Raw genomic sequence first — 24,049 nt, 5'->3', positions numbered from 1 at the left:
TTGGATCATTTTACTTGAAATTCATTAGAACTGTTCACATGCTGTCAGCATTTGAATGAAATATCAGAATTTAATGAAGATTCTCGCTGATTTGTCAAATTTCAGATAAAATTATCTGCAAAATAAGCTTGAAATACTCAATAGTTCAGACAAAAAAATTGTAAGCTTCTAAAAACTGTTAAATAAGCTTAAAAAATTGCTTAAGTGAATTTTTATTAATATTTCTTTTTTGTGTCAAGCTTCACGGATTGTCACAGTTATTAATGCTAATTTTATTGATTTTTTTTGATAAACTTGGGAGTTGCTTGGGAGTCGTTTGGATGTTTTGTGATGATAGAAATTGTAAGGAAGATGTTCAATTTCACATAGGCATTCCGCTTAATCTCATTTAATTACTTACTGACTTCCTTGGCTGGAGCGCACGTGAGGTCATTGTTTTGTGTAAAAATTGTCTGAAGTCTGTTCTATTTGTAGAGCGTTTCTAGTTCCTATACATACCAGTTTATCATAAATCTCTTATTTGATCCAAAATCCGGTCTCAAATTAGCGTTGCTCTGACTTAGTACCGGATTTGTTTTAAATGGTTGCACCAGGCTAGTAAGATTCTGGAATGGTATCAGATATAATACTAATCCAGAACTACGCCTGTCTGGGGCCAAATTTTGGATCGATCACCCGCCTTGTGCAATTCAGAATAGTGATATCTAAATGTATGTTGTTGAAGTTCATAGATCAAGTATCCGACATCCAACCTATTGACAGAGTTTACTAATAAGTAGAGGCCATTCACTTATTGCATTCAAGGGAGAAGGAGGGGGAAAGGGTTAAAAGTGATTTTAACCAATTTCCAAAAAAAAATCAAAAAGTATTCAAAAACTTCTGGACTTACTTCAGGCCAGAGCTCAAATTTAGCCCTGCTTGCTGCGTTAATTCTCCTTTCCCTCACTCAAAGTTACATGACATCCGGTTGACCCCTGAACATTTTGAATTTTAATTATTATTTCTTTTCAAACTCAAAAAATTCAATTTTAACAAATTTCAATATTTGACGCTGTCAATATTTAATGACTGCTAATCATCGACATCCCATTGACCTTTCTCTTCCAAAAAATTTCAAATTTGTATAATTTTTGGATAATTACCTCACATTAGGTATCTCGTCCCAAAAGCGGATTTTTTTCCAAAACTGACAAATATAAAAGATCTCAAGCTTCATATGATTAAACATAGCACAATGACCTTTAATTTCTCATAAATACACCTCAGACTAATCGCATTGTGATGCTAACAAAGCCATAATGACATCATATGATATCCAAAATATTCCTATGACTAACAATAAAGTCAATAAAATTGTAATAAAAGACTGTATGATTCACAAATTCTCATTCTTATCTCATTGCCTTGAATACAGAACTGAATTTCAAGAACTTCTTATCATTCTCATTATTATCATTTAAAGACAATTTTTATGTCTACAGTTCCTCTTTATCTAATCATAAACGAACAGCATATGCAGTTTCTCGGCTCTTCCTCTTTCCTCATTTTATGATCTTCAAGATTTCTTTCGCATTGTGTCTTGTTTATCTTTGTACAAATTGTTTTTGACATAAGATACTCGCTGCCTCACTTTTAGTCTTATGCTGAATGAAATGAGGGGGATAAATGAATAAAGAGATGAAGCATGAAATTGGTGTGGGTGTGGGGATATGATGTAGTGGATTGGAGGAATACTTGCTTATTTACTTACTTACGTACTAACTCTTACTTCGTTTACAGTACAATTCAATTGTGATCCATGGCCTCCCTCAGATGGTGCCTATAGCTGGTGCCTAAAGCTTGTAGTGTTTAAAATGCCCGATATTAAGATTTACTGAATTCTGGAATTGATTCCGAAACTACAGACGACCCAATCATATGCTTGATAACCATAATCGCTAGCTTCCGTCTACCAATCTCAAAAACTAATTGCTTTATGCATTTGAAGATTAGGTTTAGAACTATGGTGAATTGATATAAGATCTAAGGACCTTCACTTTTTTTCTGAAAGTATAGTAATTCAACACTAGTAAAGGCTCATAAAGGATAGAAGCCAAAAAGCATCAGGAGCGTATTTAGGTGGGAGGAGAGGGGCTTAAAAACCTACGAACCCTTCCCCCTTTTTTGGATAAATTCTTTACTTTGTTAAGGATTTTTGTGGCAAATTTTTGTGTTCATACCTGGCTACGCTCCTAGAACATGCAAATGCCGTGGAGTGTATTGTCGGTAGAATATGATCATAGATCCACTAAGCTCACCTTGACTTCATACCCGAACGTTAATCTTTTGAAGTTTACAATTCAGAGCAAGAAGTCTACTCGAGTTTTATATGGAGTCGAGTCGACTCAAGTCAACCTTTCCAAGCAAAGTTTGATTCGACTTCAAGCTCTGGTTTACATGGCTTCAACATGGCTTTCATATGAAATCTTAAGCCTCCAATCTTGAACCTCAAGAATTTATAAGAACAAACATTGCATCACTTCCCCAAACACTGCTTGCATCTCCTATAATCTCACCAAAAATTTTTCACAATTTTCAAAACAAAAAGCCAATCTTGAAATAGAATAAAACAGACACATAGTCTTACTTCGCAAAATCCATTCAAAATCCCATCATAATTTATAAGATTTTAGACGCCGAACACAAAGACTCAGTTTAGATAAACAAGCCGATAAAATACAAACAATACGACCGATGAATAGACACAAAATCTCAATAAAAAGTGCACTAAAAATCATAATATCATTGCATGTACAGGAACTTAATGGTAACTAGTATGAAAAGTGCCATATGCTGTATACAGCAACAACATGAAATCTGCATACATAATGCGATGCTTCTGTTGCTTAAAAGTATAAATTTTCATAAGATGCTGCAAAAATATTTTTTTATTAAAATTGAAAGCATGAAATGATGAGATGACTAAGGATGATGATGATGATGATACTTTCATTTATTCATTCATAGCTATGTGGCTTATTCAACCTCTTTCTTATTCATTCCGACTTTAAGATTTTTCAATATTGTGTATGGGATAAATAAAATTTATTTATTCTGTTTTGACTTCTCATACTTACTTATTCACATTATTTTTTTTTCTGTCTTTTGAATCTCATAATTCACTATACAAATGTGATGGAATTGATTCTAATGCTTGCTTTGCTTGCTACCATACGACTTGCATTCATTCATTCGTCTTATGAAATTTATTCCACTTAAATAAGCTTCTTTTCCATTAAATTTAATTCTGTATTATAAATATTCATGCATATTGGGGATTTCAGGGGTGGAGGTTTTTTTTGGGAATTTAAATTGGATGTGCTCAAGAATGTGTCATTGGAATGAGCTAATGAGAATTTGTCTAATAAGAATAAAAATAATGTGGAGGAAGAAAGCTTTATACTTATAATTAGTCATTGGGAAGCGGTTTCTTGTGATAGAAGCAGCTTCAAGTGCAATTTTAGTTAGACTCAAGTTAGACTATAAATCGCAATTGGTCTCTGTAAGGTGTGCAAATGCAGAACATATGCAGTCACGTACTGCATTTAGCCTAACCACACTAAGTACCAACCTCACCTTCGCGCGGTGGAGACCATCGAAATAAAAAAAATGGATCACAATTGGCCTCTTACGAGCGACAAACTCATCTTTTGATGTAAAAATTTGCAAAATGCTGATTTGGACCCAGCTGTTAGGTTGCCATCAGAGCAACTTTGCATCTTTCTGTTACTACAGTGACGTAGCCCTGCCCTAATCACATGATTCTGTTTGGGTATATATACGGCAAGCGAAGAATAAGTTCTTACTTTGTCGATAAGGAACTCACATCTAGCAAATTCTATAAGTTATTAGCTTTTTTGTCATGGTTCGGCAGAAAAAGGCATAATTGCTATGTGGCACAGTAGCTCAGAGCTTCGGTAATTGCAAATTGCATCACCGACTTAGGTTCGAAACTCAAAAAAGTCAATTAATGAATATTTAAGCAATTACGAGCTGATCTGACTCGATAGCTTATGAGCATGCTCATGTGGACAACTAATCATAATGTCTGGTTATTAACTAGATCTACGACCGACTAATGACATTTTCTCCGGAACGTGCTGTAAAATTTGTCATTATTCGATCTTAGTTATTAACTAGAAATTATGTCAAATTTTCATCTAAAGATTGTACTCAAGTTCTTAACAGAGGTCGAAATCGACTTGAGTCCGGCTTCTCACCTTGATTCTCACTTACTCACTTTCTTCTTTGAGTAGGTTAGAGGGAGACCGATTGCCGCGGAGAATACACGATCATGAATCAATTCCGAGTGAAACAAGCTGAGATTAGTCGACCGTATGTCTACTTAGAAACTCGACATTTTAGTAGCCTTTAAGTTATGTTCAAATGTCAAGTTATTAACTAGTCATACGGCTACGATTAATTGTAGCCTTTTCTATATTTAAATTGTATGATTCAGCCAGTAATGTCTTGAATAATAGTAGTTTAAATCTCAATATGAACTTAGTTAAAGATTAAGCTTAGTAAGTGCACTTACATACATACGTATCACTTAAGTGCAGCCAAGTGATAAGGTTCCCAACGATGTATGCAATTATCCAACAAATTTCTCATATGAATCTGTAAAAGCATTCACATTCCCATATCCCTGTCTACCTCAAACACACAAAAAACTCATAAATTCATTTTGCAGCAACTTCATTCAATGTTTTGATTGATCACAAAACAATTATGACTGTTGACTTTTGATTTTCTTTACTTCTTATTACTGTCTTGTTACCAGCACTCCAATATAGTCATTATTTATTGTTATTATGACTGTATCAATGAAGAGTAATTAGATTATGAATTGAAATTCAATTGAGTCAAATCGTTTGGAAGTAAGAATAAATAAATACTTTATAGATGAAGAATTCTAAGCATTTTTTTGCACAGCACATCCAATTTCCTCAACATTGTTAGTTGGAGATTAATTGAAAATAAATGATGATTAATGACATGAATGAAAATTGAAGTTTGTGTCGAGGCACGAACATGCATTTAATTGAAAAATTAAGAGATCTTTATGGATGATCCATAAATTATAATGTATGTATACGTTCATGTCTAGCATCTATTTTGACTACTTTTAAGCTACTCCACTTAAAGAGTCGTTATCTCTGATTCCGCACGTTTTATAAATTAATTTAATTATAAAATTTTTTTGTATGTTAATGTAAATATGCTCATATTATGAGTACAATAATGCGGATAATAAGTAGAAATGACGATGAAGATGATGACGGTGCCCTCTTGAAATGCTGCTCAAGTATGCGCACATACATAGTTAAGATTGACATTATGAAGAAGCTAAGTATGAGTTCATAAGTGTCATGATTAAAAAATGACTCTTATTGTGCTTAGTGCAAGATTTTTGGCTGTGTTGCTTGACATTTCCCATATTGTGGGAATGTTCGTAAATTACGTCACACAGTTTTAAAACCTCCTTCTTACTTACTTACAAAGCTATCCGTGTAGATCAACTGTGTTCAATGGTCTCTTTTAGTTGACATATGAAGCCGGCTATATTGTTTCCTGCCATATGCCAATTATCAATACCCCAATGCCAATTACCCAATGGCTGTCCAATGCCAACTACTAATTGGTTGCCTAATGTCAATTATTCAATGGCTGCCCAATGCCAACTACCCAATGACTGACCAACGCCAACTACCCAGTGGCTGCCCAATGTCAATTACCCAATGCCAATTACCAAATGGCTGCCCAATGCCAACTACCCAATAGGTGCCCAATGTGAACTACTCAATGACTGCCCAGTGTCAATTACACGATGGCTGCCCAGTGTCAATTACCCGATGGCTGCCCAATGCCAGCTACCCAAAGCGTTACGAAACTTCCAAACGTTCACTATAGGGTCGTTCTTAGAAGGAGGCGAGAGGTTCCGCCTTGAACAACGGAGGTGGTGGAGTCAAATAGACAATTTAGAACGTTACGTAATTTACAAACAATCCCCAAGATGGAATATTTTTAAACAATTTTTTAATTCCTTGTTTTTAATGGGTTTTGTGATTATATTTTCGTAAATAAATTGCCGAATATTCTTTGAAAAATGAATGCGGGGTAAATTACGCAATTCATTTTTTAATTTGAATATTTTTGTGTGGCTTTTTATAAAAATTGCACGAATATTCATCAAGTTATCAATGTTTTTAAAGGTTGGCACGTGATGATTATTTGTTTAAATATAGAAAATGACAGTCCATCAATTATAGCAATTTGGAAATATTCAAGTCATGAGTCTGGAGATTGAATATTGTGGAATATTGATGCAAATTGAAACTGAAGTCATTCCAGATGGATCTGATAAATTCTCGAATTTCATATTTGGCCATAAAAATAATTTCAACTTCAATTTCAATTTCAAATGGTGATAAACTTTCATTTTTGCATAGTTCGGGTGAGAGTTATGCATTTATAATTATGCAAATAGAATTTGTACTAATTTAAATGCATTTGACATAATAAGTATAAGTAGCGAAATGAATTTTTAATGTTGATTTAAAGTGCAACTTGGAGAAGTGCATGGGAGAGGGATTTGTAAATGCTGTGTATTTGTAAATTAGAGTCGTGTACCTCCTTAACACTGTTGTTGCATAGTTATCAAGCAGAAGAGCTCTAAAACCTTGAATTTGTTGATAAAGACAGTGTTTCACTAGGTATGGGGCGCTGGTAAGTGGAAGCGCTAACCTTAGGGAAAACGTATGGAAATTCATGGATCACAATTGATCTGTATGGGCATTGAAGTAAGATCTGTACCCGGGCCAAACAAAGGTTCACTTGGTCCCTATCCAGAGAGGCACAATGACGAGGAAGTGGGTCAAAATCAGTCGTCATGGTGCGGTCAGGTCAATTTTGTTTCTTGCCGTTACTACGACGACGTAGCAGCTTTATAGCGTAAACGTTGGTTCAGGTATTTGGAAGCCACATAAAGTTCAAAGAGTTCAATTAAGATTATGGATTCCATACCGTTTACATCATCTACTTTTTAATGTTTGAGTCAACTTATTGTTATTGCACAACATAGGCGCTTCCAGGGGGGATTGGGATCACAATCATGACTTTTAATTCCAAACTCTCCAATTTGCTAGGATTTTAAGAGTTCTAGAAGCCCAAAGCATGAACCAGAGTTCCAAAACAGGTGCCTGTGACAGGCAAAAACCGTACAAATTCTTAATAATTTATATGGTTTTTCCTACAAAAAGAGTTTGTATGGTTTTTGTCTGTCACAGGCACCTATTTTGCAACTCTGGTATGAACAACTGATCAAAAATGTCAAATGTCTTCAAACTAACCAAAAATGATCGGATTTAGTGTTCCTTATAAAAGCAATTCAAAGCCCTCCTCAAAAACACTTCTGTCACCGTCCCTAAACATGATCAGCCTCTCATGTACCAATCAATTGCATTCACACTCTGTTTGACATTAAATTCCATAAAAGGCAATAATTCAAAGAAAATTATTTTCTCAATTTATTAATAACAGACATGATAAATTTATCATAACAAATTTCCATTAAAATATTAATTATTTATGCATTTAGAACTGTATCAATGTGATTCAGGTCATTTATAAAATTACATAATACAACCAATAATGATTTAACACGCTCTCAATAAGCTATCGATTTTAAAGCGGCTTTTGGTAATTATTTTAATAACATTAAAGTCATAAGTGCCTTCTGTTAAGCATATTGTGCTTTATGACACGGGAAATTTTGTGGCCTATTAAAAATTATGTCGATTTATTTCACAATTCTATCTTATCTATTAAAAGTTGTAATAAATATAAATCATTCAAAAACCACAGGTTGTTGACACTTGATGAATGAATTTTCTCAATAACGAAGAAAAGAAATTACGTGAAGAAAATGTTTATGTTCATTCAAAAATTGTAGAGTTTGTGAATGGCGGGAAGTTTGTGACTGGGAAGCATATGAACGATGTAGAGCTATCTGTTGGTGTTCTGTGTTGACTAGCGTACGACATGGTAAAAAAATTGCCGAAAATCCAGCCCCAGACTGACTTGACTCTGATCTGAGGCCGGATTTTATCGAATCTAGACTGAGATCAGAGTCACGTTAACCTGGAGCTGGATTTTTGATTATATCTACGTTTTCTGCTTTCCGGGGTAATTTTGTAGGGTTCAGTCTTTATTTCCTAAGGTTACGCGGAACTGATCAATCACATTCTTATCAACTACTATTGAGAAAGCAGCCTCTTTTGGGAATCGAACTTAAGTCTTCATAAGTGGGTGTAATTTTAGGTTTCCAGACTGTTTTCCGACCATTTAGCTGTTGAGTCTATTCTCTGGCAATGATAGATTTGCGTACTTATTGCTGATATTCATCAAAACATATGAAAAGCATGCCAACTAAATGAATGTGGTTGTGAATATAGTCCAAGGACTGGTTTCCTACCTACCAGGGATATCCTACCGGACTCAACTTGGTATATTATGTTCTACTCTATCTGAGATATTCCAACCAACTCTGCCCTGGATATCCTACCTAACCTTCACACAAATAGACAGGGCTATTTTGGTACCCCAACTATCCTATTTTTTCTGCAGTCTACCTACCCCGGGCAAGGTAAAAAACCGGCTTCAAAGCTCGAAGTCGTGTCAAATTTTGTACGAAGTCGAGTCGACTAGAACTGACTTTTCTAAGTAAAATCCAAGTCGACTTCTAGTTCTGAAATTTTAATTTCAAATTCAATCAGGATTGAACTCAATTTAAGTATGAACTCAGTCATTTAGATCTCACAATCCATTATACCCTGACACCTTAGTGCATCCATCCTGCCATATCCAGCTCGGTGTCAATATTAAAAATGCAAAAAGTAAAACCAATTTAAAGTCACAGAAGCCTAGTTATCTGACATTATTTTTATAATCAGATCGCATGACACTTTTAAATTTATCTACACATTCACTCCAACTTGTCTCGTTAAAAAAATCATCATGCATAGAATATAAAAATTTCCGTAAAAGATATCATCTATGACGCTTAATGGCAGACATTTTTGATAAGGGAGAAATTTAGAGGAGTCGTTAGTGCTCCCACAAGTGCAGTTTAAAAATTTCAAAATATCTAAAGCGATGCTGCTTATTTCAATTTTTATTTAAAAGTAAATAATTTATTCACTAACTTTGTGTATATAAACTTTATTTCTTTTCTTTGTAGGTGATAACTCAACCAAAGAGAATACTGATAAGAGGAGGAAGCGCGCATACGACGACACAGCTAGTGACTGTTCAAATCTTGAGAATTGTAAGTAAAAACGATAAATTTTCAATGACATTAAATCACACTTTTGTGGAATTCTGTAGGAGTTGTGAGCAAGTGACGTCTATAGGGAAGCTAGGTAGCATATATGTCGGTTAGATGGTATTGTTGTGGGAATTGGCAGACCATTGGTCTGTTTGAGCTCTTTTTCTACAAATGACCCTACTCATTGCATTATAGAGGCTTCTTAAGTGATTTCAAACAAAAATGCAATAGAAACCTGAATAGAAATCCAAGCAGACCTAAAGGTAGTTGGTCAATATACTCTAGAGCTAGATACGTCTGCTAGAACTGTTCCATAGCTTTCTAGTTGTAAGCCTTTTCATCATTATGATGCTCAAAATACTGCAGTTTTGCTGAGAAAATACAAGTTTGCCATTTTTGGCACCCTGTAAGGAAATACAGGTCTGAAGTATTAGAAAGAACCCCAGGTAGTTTTAATAGAGTTTTAATCTATGCCTTGGACTAAGTGTCCTGACATAAAGCTCAATCCGCAACGGAATTAAGCCGTTTTAGCGGATATCACAAGAAGCAGGACAAGAAGGTATACACATGATATTTGGTTTTGAGTCAGACTATGAAATTTCCAATCTCAAAAAGTGCCCAAGAATACGGAACTGGTCAGTTCCACTTTCATGAGTGTGACACTATTGTGTTGAATGTGAGAATAACTAGTCTTGAGTCTCTCCTATTTCAAACCCAAACCTAATGTGAAGAAAAGTCAGAGAAAATACCAAATTGCTTGGAATGCCAATATTTGACCAAAGTAGACGTCATTTGCAATCAACTTCAATTCAGTATTTTCATGCTCCATTTTCCACAGTCGACTGACTATTGTATGACACATACAAGTAATGATAATTGGCCGACAGATATATTGTTCAATTTGAAACATTTCAAGGTTGAAAAATTGAAAAAAAAAAAAATTATTAGACCAGTCAGTTGCAATAATATTCTCCATGAATTACAATAATTATTATAATTTGCGACATAGAACATTGAGCCAGAACTGTTGCTCAGTTGGAGACAGATAATAATTTTTGTTCAACACATTTTGTGACACGTGAAAAAGCTTCTTTTTTTTCGGCATGTAATTTTTTGTCGACTATTTCATATGCGTACATACAATACATTTATAGGAGATAGCTGATTGACATAGAATTTCCATTAAATGACCTTTGTCATGCATAATGGATAAAAAATTTAAAATTAAATGCCGACCATGAAATTGAATAGAATTTTTATCGTTGCTGCTGCCGTAATTTCACTACACAAATTTTTGGTTTAAAAATATATAAAAGGCTGTCGCTGAGTCGAATTTTTATGACTTGACATTCTTTGTGGCTTAATTTGTGCAATAATTCAAAAAAGAGACATTTTTGTGGATTATCAAAAATCGGCTTTGATCTCAATTGGATATACAAAATTATCAAAATTGGACAGCAATTTTGTTTGAATGTCATGATGACTGTGTCAGTTGACCTTAAGATTTTTGATGATAAGAATCAACAGGCCAAAAGTTCAAATACAACAAATGAAATTTGATCACGAGGAAGCTTGTTAATTTGACTCAATATCATTAATGTGCCTATTGCCTGGGAAGCACTGATTGAGATAACTCAATACTAGGCCGGCATGGATGCAAGCTAGTCATGATTCGTGTATCGCGAATACGCAAACTGAATTTGCGTGACTACAAACAGCAGAAAAGCGTTCGAATTTAACTTGACTTTTCCTGGGATCGATCCTAGGTCATTTGGGTCGTTTGGGTCGATTGACACCGGATGTCGGATATTAAATCCCTTTAACCTGTTTCCTGGTATATTTATTGGTACCAATCGCTTCACCTACACATTGTCCATCTCTTAAAGTATGGCTTGATATATAAGGTAGGCTAGATGTATACCTTAGGTAGGTGTACGTACAAAACTAGTGATGAATTATTCGATCATAAACTTCCCGGGATCAAAACTCCACTCCAGTACACATGTTTCAAGTTAAAGAATAGACTAAAATCCCAAAATATGAGCATTCTTGATATTGGAATGCATCCATAGATATACAGCAAGAGTTACTGGTTAGAGTCAAACTTGTTGCACAACATGCATGAGATCAGCATGACCCTGACTCAACTCCTGCTATTCAAAAAAACTATTTAAATGTCATATGTTACCCGGGTCAATAATGAACTTCTCTATTCTCGTACACAAATCATTTCCAAAAACTCCTCACATCTGCGATATGCAAATGTCAAAATAAAAATTGTCAAATGCTTAATGTCTTCTTCTTGTGTCTGTCTATTTTCAAAATAAACAATGAGACAAAGTTGTCGTTTTTATCACATGAGTATGCTGATGATGATGACAAACAACACTTTATTCACAAGAAAAAAAAGAGCTATCAAAATTCAGTAATTTAATACATACAATAACAGTCATGTGTGTATAATTAGGAAGACAGTTGGAATGTTTACATTCGGTATTCTTGTGATGATGCTTACTTCATTCTTTTGTTGTCATATTATGAAATTTATTGATCTTTTTCTTGCTGTAATATTCAACAAAAGATGAATTTGTGCTAATAAACAATTAGTCAGAAATTTATTAATAGACTGACATCAATGCATCATCACATATCTCTCACATGCTTTGACATGTAAAGTAGAAAATAATAATGTATGAGAGAAGCTATGTGAAGCTGATTTTAAAGTGGTGCCAACGATAATTGCAAATAAGAAAGAGATGTAAAGAGATTGAAATTGAATTTTAAGTGGCGGCAAATAAGCGAAGAGCATTGATGCTTGTTTGGATGTTTGAGTAAAAATTGTAATGATGTTTACATTCAATTGAATTTCATTTATTTATTCATTTTTTTTGTGGATAATATTCAGTATAAGTGGAGTTTTCTTGTGAAATTTGATGAATTGGGGTTTTTGTGGTGTTAGCTTTGAGATATTTCAAGGAACTGGTGTCAGAATTACGGGTTCTTTGTTTATGATGTGTTTGGATTAAATTGGTAGAGGATTAGTGGAGGCCGGCATTCAAAAGTCAAGCAGATGCATCGACTGTGGACTTTTGGAGGCCGATAACGTAAAAGACCGAGAACAAGACTTCCTATGAAAAGAGCTCGAAGTCGACTCGGATTTTGTATTGAAAAGTCGAGTCAAGTTGACTTCCGAGTCGACTTCGAGCTCTGCCAAGGATAGACCAAGTATTCCCTTGCAGTTTCGATTTCCATTCTGTTATGGTTGACGGTCTTCAAATTTCGTCGAAATCGAGACTTCGGAAAGTCCGACTTCACTTCTGGACTCTCTTTGAATAAGATTTCTAAGAAACCCCACCCAAAAATCACTGGATGTCTCCAATGCCTAGTTGATGCCTTGTTCTAACTTATACTAGTCCAACAAAATATAAAATGCTCCTAATTGACTCAGGAATTATCTACATCTAAATCGAAAATTATTTAACAGTATTACTGATGAATTTCTCTAATAACTAAACAATGTTACTCAATTATCCACATTAATTTCAAATTTTGAATAGAATTACAGTTACAAATCCAATTTTAATTCCAAATCCACTCTTTAATTATACTCAATTGGAAACCTGATTAAAATAATTAAATTCAACATCAAAAATTCTCCCAGAATTTCCAAAATTTGCTCTATTGATGAAACTGACCTCTCATATTTCCAAGAAGAATTCTAATACAAACTAATTGGCATGAAGCCCAACATGGACTATCACATTTGTCAGTATACAAATTACAAGCTTTTTACCACACTCCTTTATATGACCTACAATACCAATAACTTCTAGGAATTAATCAAGAATTATTTGTATTTGAATCCTGCATCAGGCAGTCTATTGACATCAAGCATGTAAATCAATCCTATTTCAATGTCAAAGATTATATTTGCATTTAATTTGGTTCTTCACATTTGGCATATGCAAAAATTTCAATAAAATTTGCAAAACATCCATCAATAAGTTAGAAGACACTTCTCAATTTAATATTAATGCTTTGAGCTGTTTGTTTGCAAATTAAATGTTAATTTCCTTTTCGTGGAAGTAATAAGAATCATCAGTAGGGTATGATGTGATAGGCACGAGCTGAAATGTCTAGCTATATAGCACAAATCGGTTAATTGATGAAAAATCCGGTCAGAGAGCGGTTTGAACCTGACTTGGTGTCGGATCGGTTTTAATCTGGCAATATACTAGAGGTAGACCAGCCTGGTGCCGGATTTCGGATCGATCCACAATCCCACTCCAGAACGGCGTGACACTGACTTGTTGTCGAATTCGATTTTGGCCTAGTGTCAGATTTTGGATCGACCAACCGACTTGTGCTATTCAGGTACATTTCAGCAAAGAAGATGATATATTTAGAACCAATAAGCAATATTTGCACTATGGTTCTTATTGTTCCATCCTCTTAGTCACTGTTCTGAACAGCGCAACGTTACTGCCAGGGCACCGCTTAATAGTCATATTAACGGTAACACCTAAAGTTGCCCTCATAGCGTCATGAAGGCTGATTTCGATCCATTTTTGAGGTTAGCTGCCACGTGTTGCTCGGATATGTCAATCGGGTGCAGACACAAAGCAGATAAAGACATCCATGGACAATATGTCAAGAGACTGTACTGAGAGGCTGAATGTACCCTTATACTGTTTATAAATAACTTCTGTATAGCAAAAAACTCCACAATAAGTTCATTAATCTTTCAATTCTAATCTCGATTAATACAGCTGATTTGAGGCTTTACATAACAAAGTCTCGATATTAATTCTGTCTATAAAAAACACTTTTTATCTGAAAAGTTTACTCATAAAATTATCAAGTCATATGTTCTAATCGTTATCAATCTTTTGCGCTATATCATAGCTTTGGGCTGGAAACTCCCAAAATATAAATGTAATCCCATATCAAGATTTTCTCACATATGATGATGATGATTATAGAAATAATTTTATAGGCGTCAATTTCTGTTACGTGCTTCACATTATCAATGATTTTAGATTTCTTAACATTTATTGAGTTAATTCGACTCCACTGCTTAAGCAATACCTTGAAAACAAAATAATTTGGTTTGAGTACGATCCACACATACATAGTGATATGACGTCGGAAGAGATTATATTGAGACTTCTTTATCACTAGTAAGAAAATGAGTAAACGACAAAAGACCGGTGGGTGAATACAAAGAAGAACATTCGATAATTTTAAGGAAAACAGGGTTGGGTATTGGATGTGGTTTCAATGCCGGGATGAGTCTCGGTGTCGGTACCGGTCTCGGTCTCAGTCTCAATCTCGATTAAAGTCTTGGTCTAGTTCTAATTCTCGGTCCTGTTCTAGGTCTCGATCCTGTTCTAGACCACGGTATCAATCTCGATCTTAGTCTCGATCTTGGTCTCGATTTCGATCAACTTAGTCTCAGTCTTAGTCTCAGTCTTAGTCTCAGTCTTAGTCTCAGTCTTAGTCTCAGTCTTAGTCTCAGTCTTAGTCTCAGTCTTAGTCTCAGTCTTAGTCTCAGTCTTAGTCTCAGTCTTAGTCTCAGTCTTAGTCTCAGTCTTAGTCTCAGTCTTAGTCTCAGTCTTAGTCTCAGTCTTAGTCTCAGTCTTAGTCTCAGTCTTAGTCTCAGTCTTAGTCTCAGTCTTAGTCTCAGTCTTAGTCTCAGTCTTAGTCTCAGTCTTAGTCTCAGTCTTAGTCTCAGTCTTAGTCTCAGTCTTAGTCTCAGTCTTAGTCTCAGTCTTAGTCTCAGTCTTAGTCTCAGTCTTAGTCTCAGTCTTAGTCTCAGTCTTAGTCTCAGTCTTAGTCTCAGTCTTAGTCTCAGTCTTAGTCTCAGTCTTAGTCTCAGTCTTAGTCTCAGTCTTAGTCTCAGTCTTAGTCTCAGTCTTAGTCTCAGTCTTAGTCTCAGTCTTAGTCTCAGTCTTAGTCTCAGTCTTAGTCTCAGTCTTAGTCTCAGTCTTAGTCTCAGTCTTAGTCTCAGTCTTAGTCTCAGTCTTAGTCTCAGTCTTAGTCTCAGTCTTAGTCTCAGTCTTAGTCTCAGTCTTAGTCTCAGTCTTAGTCTCAGTCTTAGTCTCAGTCTTAGTCTCAGTCTTAGTCTCAGTCTTAGTCTCAGTCTTAGTCTCAGTCTTAGTCTCAGTCTTAGTCTCAGTCTTAGTCTCAGTCTTAGTCTCAGTCTTAGTCTCAGTCTTAGTCTCAGTCTTAGTCTCAGTCTTAGTCTCAGTCTTAGTCTCAGTCTTAGTCTCAGTCTTAGTCTCAGTCTTAGTCTCAGTCTTAGTCTCAGTCTTAGTCTCAGTCTTAGTCTCAGTCTTAGTCTCAGTCTTAGTCTCAGTCTTAGTCTCAGTCTTAGTCTCAGTCTTAGTCTCAGTCTTAGTCTCAGTCTTAGTCTCAGTCTTAGTCTCAGTCTTAGTCTCAGTCTTAGTCTCAGTCTTAGTCTCAGTCTTAGTCTCAGTCTTAGTCTCAGTCTTAGTCTCAGTCTTAGTCTCAGTCTTAGTCTCAGTCTTAGTCTCAGTCTTAGTCTCAGTCTTAGTCTCAGTCTTAGTCTCAGTCTTAGTCTCAGTCTTAGTCTCAGTCTTAGTCTCAGTCTTAGTCTCAGTCTTAGTCTCAGTCTTAGTCTCAGTCTTAGTCTCAGTCTTAGTCTCAGTCTTAGTCTCAGTCTTAGTCTCAGTCTTAGTCTCAGTCTTAGTCTCAGTCTTAGTCTCGGATAACGAGACTTTGAGAATCTCTAGCAACTGTCTAAAATACAGCATACAGCACACTCAAAGTCCCTGCACAGCCTTCATCACTTTTAACTAGCAACAAATCTCAACTTACACTCAAAATAAACATCAAGTCTATATTTATTTTCACGTCAATCCCTTAAACATCACCATGACTCAGTAACTCACATGCCAAACAAGCAAATTAACTTGCATGCCAAGCGTAAATTGTCATCAAAATATTACCGGCACTTTCATGCCAACTCTGAGACAGCACAAAATAAAAAAATACGAAAGAAAATGTCTCTTTTTTATTTAGAAGAAAAATATATGCGAGGCACAAAATTTTTAAGCATTTGCTACGTTTATTGCATTTTCTATTAGGCCAGTCAACGAGTACGAACGAACGAGAGAGCACATAAGTTCCATCTATTTCTCTCATAAGTAATTTTTGATACGATGTGAGGAAAAATTTTTATATTTTTATTTATATTTTTTAATATTTTCTTTTTGCGGCAGCACGTCACATAAATTCTATTATATATAATTCTGGTCTATACACTTCACTACTCCTTCACATAACACACATTATTTGTTATACTGTATGTGTATTAACGTGTACTAATAATTCGAAAAAAAAGGCTGAGTGGACAAAAGAAGAACAAGAAGTGTTTGTTATTTTATTTATTTCTCATATCCGAAACGGTCGCAAAAAAAGAATAGTAATAAGAACGTACAACCACAAGCCATACGGTGAGCTTTCTTTGACTGTAATTGTTTATATATTCTTATATATATTTTTTTTACTCAATTTCACACCAAAATATCATCAACTGTTTATATTTATCTGTGTGTTATTTTGACTGTGTAAACACTTCTTCAGTCATTTTATGTAATTGAGGAAAAGCGGATGCACAGAGACAATAAGCAAGTCAATCCATAAATATTTCTAGTAAGTGATGCCGAAAAAAAATAAGCGAAAATTCTTTGGCGGTAAGAGTAACAAAAGTAAATCGGCAAAATTAGATGAGGAAAATGCATCTAAACATGATGAAGAAAATAAACAGCAAGAAGAGGAAGTGACATTACGAATGCAAAAATCATCCGCTCATGCCAGTACACAGTCAGTTACGAATGACTCAACAATCGGTCAACATGAATTAGCGACATTAACGGATACGAATGTTACTAAAATGGGTGGAACAATGTCTTGTGCACCATCGCCATCAATGTCATCAAGAACATTAAGATGGTGTAGTGAGCCAAATTTAAATAATACAGGCAATGCATTTACGGTACAGACATTTCGTGGTGCTAGTGGAAATCAAATAGCAACAATAAAATTAAAAGTTATTCAATTTATTGGAGAGATTCCAAAAGAAACACGCGACATTAATTCCGTTTCGGCATTAGATGATGTTCCAAATAATCATAAGAAACTTGAAGAGATAGATGAAGAAGAGATTGATGGGAATGAGAGCATGTCGAATGATAACGTTGAGAATAATCAAAATAAATTTAAAGATGAGCATGAAAGTGAGAAAGACGATATTGGTACGATGCCAAAATTAGATCATTTAAAGGAAGATGAAGCAAATGAACCTCAGCAGCCGATAAAGAAGAGATTCGATGACAATTACCGAGTTGAATCACCGAAACAAATATCCTATTCACATATCGATGCCGGTGTTGTGGATAATTCTCAAAATACTCGAATGACAAAGCGACATGCAATGCTGATACAGGAAATTAGTGAGAGTAGTTCATCGGAGGAGGTTAAACAATTTCTAGACAATGAAGCATGTGCAATTGAATCAATAAATACGAAAATAATGAAAATTGAAGACTATCGTGTCGATTCACCAGCCAGCTCTGATGAATGCAATAAAATTGTATCAGATGTTGTGCCACAGCCAATAATTGTACAAGAAATCATTGAAAGTAGCTCAAATGAAAGTGTTAAAAATGAAATTTTAGATTCAATGTCAAAGCAACCCGCGCAATTTGAGTGTGAGCCGAGCATAACAATCGTGTCGTGTAGTAATAATACAAATATAATAAATATTAAAGAGCTTCCATCGGAAAATAACAGTGACAATAATCATAACAATAATAATGATAATAATAAGATATTGACAACAAATGGAGCAATTCCAACATCTCCAACAGCATCAGCAACAACAACAAAAGTAAAATTATTCGAATGTAAATCAGAAAAGAAACTCAACAAAGCCGAAGAGGCGATAATTGAAGCATTATATGGTAATAGTAATCTATTACAAATACCAAATGCTCCTTTAGATGTGATATCCGAAGAAGGTAGTGATTGTAGTGATGTTGAGAGACAAAATTCAACATCAAAATTGCATGATATCAAATCCAATGATAATAACAATAATAAAATCCAACCAATTGATGATTATGATGAGGATGAGGATGATGATGTGTTCTTATCAACGACCGTACCAAATGATGCCAAATATCATCGTCAAAGAATATTACAAACATTACAAAAACAAAGAGCAACAAAAGGCATTCTCGAACAGCCACAATTGATTAATACAAAAATAATTGAGGCAGAATCAAATGTACAAGAGAGTTGTAAGTCATGGGAAACAAAACAAAGCGATAGTGAATTACAAGCTGAATTAGTTTATCTCACATCAACCTCAAGCAGCGCTACAGATCTCAGCGAACGTAGTAACAATACGGACACCGAAGAGATCGATGAAGATACATCAGAAGATACAGAAACTAATTCATTACTTGAAAACATCTCCGTGCCATCATTATACATTGATGACGTTGCCACTGCCAACAGCATAAATATCAACAGTAGAATACAATATCAACAACTACAGTCGTCTGATTATTATCAAGAGATTAATGAGCAACAAAAACTACCTGACATACTTGAGGAAGAGGATGAGGAGCAGCAAGCTCGTTCAATTCTTGATATAATTGAGAGTCAGCAACAAATTGAAGATGTAAATAAAGAATTACATCATCTTGTTAGTAGTCTCGGAAATGACGAGAATAATTACGAACGTAAAAGAATTGACAGAAAGCGAAGTCAAAGCGGTAGTGCCAGTGAGAATGTATGCGATGAAACTATAACTGTTATCACATGTGATCACGATAAAAAACTAATTAATGAAAAGGAACATGACCAAAATACAACGATAAAAGTCGATTCAAAAAGTGGAACACCGACACCGACACAAACACGACGTAAATATTCATCCGATTCGTCAACGTCATCATCAAACAGTCAATGTACAATTATTCGACAAATTGTATCCATTGATAATGTACATCCACTAAAAGATTTATGCATGCAATCGATTAATGACAGTAACAATACAACTAAGGAATATGAAGGTAAAGTAACAATCCAAAAGAAACTCAATAGCTTATCGAGAAATGCACCAAATATACCAATTATAAATGAACTTGAATTGCATTATGAATGCGATAATGATGACCTTCCGTGTCGTGAGAATGTATCGAAAGATAAAGTCATAACAATCTTACAAGTGCCTCCAGATATACATTCAAGCACCAATAATAATCAATCAAATAACAGTGGCATTATGGTTGATGAAAAGGAACGATGGTTCGGTATGCAGTCATCACAAATGCCCAATTTAATGGTTGCTTTATCACCGCTACAAAAGGATTATATGATGAATACACATGATTCCAATAGTACAACGACAACTGCCGATGTATTATTAGATATGCATAAGAAATTTGTCGAACGTCGTGCGTATCATGAAGAAGACGTGTGTCGTGTTGTCGATGACGAGATCAACATCAAAAATAGCAACGAAATAACGCGAATAAGTTCAACAGATCAGTTGGACGATTCAAATCTATCGAATAGTAGTAGCAATAATGAATGTGCATTAAAGTCAAATCGTGATGGTGATGGTGATAAAATAAGTGATGATAATAATCTAGTCGATAAACCAAACACTGAAATTGATACAATGAATGCAATAAGGAATTTAATTTTACGTGAATCAGCGGCAATTCGTGATGATGACGATAATAATAATAATAATGTGGATGGTAAGGAAGGATTTCAAGTGAATAAGTATGAATTGGAGTATGAATTAAGAAGACTCGATTACGAGAGGAAAGAACTTGAAGAGGAATTGAAGAACATACAATCATTACAGCATTTTAAACGTGAAGAATTCTTATATCAACAGAAAAAATTGGACGATGAGGAACGAATGAAGAATGAAAGTCAAACAACAATTATTGAGAGTCACTCGACATCCAGCAGTAATGATGACAGTAATAATACTAATACGAATATAAACAAGTATGTACATGATGACTTCAATGACTTTATTAATTCAAATGAAAAATTGCACCAGGAAATTTATAATGAATGGCAAGATAAAGTCTACGAACGTACAGAACGAAAATTACATAAAATGCTCAAAATAACGACCATAAATGATAATAATTGCGATAATTTATGTAGTGAACCACCACTAAGACCACGAGAGCGTGCAGCTAGTGAAAGAATTGTTCCTCTAAATGATGAATTTTTAGCAAAAGTTAAAGAGCGACAAAAGCGCTTATCACTTCCACTTGATGATAATTTAGATGCCAGTACGGAATCATTGCTTAATGATGACAATGAGACTGAAAATGGCATTATGAAAAAGCGAAAGAAGAAAATTTTTCAGGCTGATAATAAGGAAAATTATCCAGCACATTTTCATGAATTTATTGAATATTGTGAGCAGGAAATTGTTCAAAGTAAAAATTCCGTTGAAAGTGGTGAGTCGTTGAAAAAACCATTGTATCTCGGCTTGATTGGTGTTGCCTTGTGCATTTGCGGATTTTACATTGGAAAGCATTTCTTAACAGCAAATTCTAAATTCTCCCCATAATAATACTTAACGCATTTGAAATTTAATTTTTTTCATATTTATTATTTAATGTTGTAATTGGATATAAATTAATATCTTGGATTGAGGGGAAAGCTGCTTGTTGTGGATTCTGGTGGATATGAGAGGATTTCCAGTTGATATATTCATGATCCTTGGGACCTGATTCCATGAATTATTTGCATGTTCCTTTTATATCCTGCTCCTAATTTCCTGATTCATTTGCAACACCTTTGGTCAATTCATCCTTAACTATGGCATCGAAATTATCCAATCCCTGAAAACCTCTCCTTCAATTTCTGTTCGGAACCTTAGTGAAAATAAGGCTCTAGAACCTATTATACGTAAGACTCTAGAACTTAGTACATTTAGCACAACTAAGATTTTAGAGAAAAATTTACAATTTTCATCAACATATCCTTAGTAGGACTCGAATAAACGCCCTCTGAACTACATGGCAAGTGCTCTTACCTGCTGAGCTATCGAGGGTTGCCAGAGAATGTGACACAATGTTAAGTGAGAATATTCTTTCTCTGTATAGTGCACATTGCACAGTTCTTATCAGATAATGGTACAAAAATCAACGATTTCCAAAGAATTGGATATGATTCATATAATATCGATCATAAGACGTCAGCATCATTGAATATATGAACAGATATATTCAAATTGTATACCGTGACAAGTTCAAAATCAGGATGGTGTGGTTCATAGTCAAAAACCCATCTTTACCAAAGATTCTTCAATTTACTGGGATTTTTTGACAAAAAAATTCAAATATCAAGCCCTAAAAACTTGAAAAATTTAGAGTTTCCGACTACACTTATGACTATGAATTTTAAGCATGCCAAGAATTAGTAATTAAAACTACGAAAGCCAGGAAATCCATTAAATAAATGAAATTAAAATTTCATATAAAAATTGTGCATGACTCGAATAGAAATTTAGCAAATGATTCTTCAAATAAATCGCGAAACACCTGTTGTTGTACGTCGGATAGGACTGTACCATGACACACAAGTATGTGACTCACAAGTATAACACTAATACGTGACACATCACATTAATCGTGATCATGGCAGGTGCATTTCGAGAATTTTGCAAATCAACCAAAAAGATTGTCACAATCAAGTTCAAATACCAAAACGACACCAAAGATTAACCAAAAATTTCAAAGAAAATATTATGAATTCCTAAAAATCAATTTCCTGTGATTTAAAGCCCTTAACTTAGGGTTTGTCCAAACTGCTGAGCTGCAGACAAAATACAGGCCTGCAGTCTTGAATCAGCTATTGGAAACAGTCAAAAATTGCAAGCTTAAACATCTAAAACGCTAGAAATGCAGGCCTACTGTAGATTGACGAACCATGCTTTAAACAGCACCGTGTAGTGTGGCTGAAGTATGTCATTAAGGTAGTACCACGTCGCTAAGCTGATGGAAAATAATATGATTTCATCTTGACAACTGCTTTCAGTCAATTTTTCAGACTGAAAATAAAATTTACTGCATCATCATATTAAGAAGCTAAGAATCAACTCAATTGACATTAAGTCTACCTCACCAAAACTCTAATTTCTCCCAAAATCTATCCACAACCCCACACAATTCCTACTATCAACTCAAACTGAATATCAACCCAACAACATTCTTATATTCTTCAAAAAAATCATCAAATCAGCAACCAAATCCACAATCAAGCAATTTTCCTCCAAAGTAGACCTAATAGTTTAATTGGCATAAAAAAATATTTATCAAAATTTTAATTGTTATCAAAAAGTTATAATATCTCCCAAAGATCCTTAAAAAATTTGTTGTTGTTGCATTTTCTTACTTATTTCCACCCACAATGTGAATGCAAAAGTGGAAAAAGTTTATTTGTTGTGAAAATATTTTCTCTAAAGATTAAGATGGATAAAATTACAAGAAGAATAAGAAACTTTTGTGAAAAACCGAAAAGAAATTTGTCTGTTGTGAACTAAAAATATCAAAATGATGATTTAAAACTTTTTTTTGTGCTGTTTTCAAGGAGCAAGCGAGTGTAAATTTTTTGCAGTAAAATTTGTGTTTATTTAGGGAAGCTGCAGGGTTGAGGAAGTTGAAGGTTTGAAGTTTTCGAAGGTCAAAATTTTTAAGGGAATTTGAACAAAAATCAATTTTGGAAACCAAAGGATTGAATGTAACAGGCCGAACGGCATGATTAATCATAGTTCCATCATAAGCAGCTCTAAATATGGAGCTAAAGTTTTTTGACAGAACCAGACCTCCGAGTGAAATAGACAGAATTAAGTCGACAGTGTGTCTAGTTATTAACTTAACATTTGTGGAACTTACCATAGTATGCCAAGTTAATAACTAGACAGACGGTTGACTAATTGCAGTCTGTTTCACTCAAAGGTCTGGCTCCATCTCAAGGACTTCGTTCCTTACTTAGGGCTTTGCAACGTTTTTAATGTCGTAGTCACTCGCGAGAACATATTCATGTCTTATTCAAATAGCTCAAGTTGACTTGTTGATCCAAAATCTGACACCAGGACGGCGTGACTCTGACATGAAGTGGGGCTTAATCCGAAGCCAACTCATAGTCACGCCAATCTGGGCCGTTCATTTGTAAGTTCTAAATTTGTATAGCTTAGGAAAAATTCGACTAAAATTTGTGCAAATCAATCCAGAAGTTGGTAATAGCAACAATTGTCTTAAAAAGTCAACCCGACTTCCAACTTCTCATAATACTCAACCTCATCCTTCCCAACTCTGTAGCACAGTAGCATACATACCTAGTATTATTAGATTTTTAGACATTATTCAATAGAGCACCGTCAATGAATTTTTTTGTTGTTATCAAATACAAAATAAAATTTTATAGCTGGATTAAGTTTTTATTGTTTATTCGTTTGCTCTTTGAATGAGAAAAAAAAGCTGAAAAAAATACCAGAATGGAACTGAAAAATTCAAAAATTGAAAAAATCATAAAATTTTTAGATTACTTTCCCGAGTGGCATATTAATAAATTGGGCTTTCCAACGGGGTATGTTATAGAATCCAATAA

General features: G+C 34.6%; 1 protein-coding gene across 6 annotated transcripts in view; it reads left to right on the top strand.

Moving 5' to 3' along the window:
- CAP (Cbl-associated protein) overlaps positions 1 to 24,049 on the top strand; it is a 103,059-nt gene that overhangs the window by 40,359 nt on the left and 38,651 nt on the right. For 2 of the 6 annotated variants that reach the window (XM_070642266.1, XM_070642265.1), the window contains exons 2-3: positions 9,281 to 9,367; positions 17,046 to 20,892. In XM_070642266.1, the coding sequence (XP_070498367.1) occupies positions 17,052 to 20,892 (3,841 nt within the window). In that variant the 5' untranslated portion in view covers positions 9,281 to 9,367; positions 17,046 to 17,051. Of the gene's footprint in view, positions 1 to 9,280; positions 9,368 to 16,459; positions 16,554 to 16,611; positions 16,846 to 16,975; positions 24,042 to 24,049 lie in introns of those variants that run through there. The other 4 variants (XM_070642264.1, XM_070642262.1, XM_070642267.1 and 1 more) reach the window with 4 other exon arrangements.

Source organism: Chironomus tepperi, unplaced genomic scaffold, assembly GCF_022539635.2.
Source record: "Chironomus tepperi strain 1889 unplaced genomic scaffold, CSIRO-AGI_Ctep_v1 contig_284, whole genome shotgun sequence".
In the NCBI taxonomy this organism is placed as follows: Eukaryota; Metazoa; Arthropoda; class Insecta; order Diptera; family Chironomidae; genus Chironomus; species Chironomus tepperi.
The sequence above is the reverse complement of the archived record's forward strand: the minus strand, read 5'-3'. Positions and strand labels throughout refer to the sequence as shown.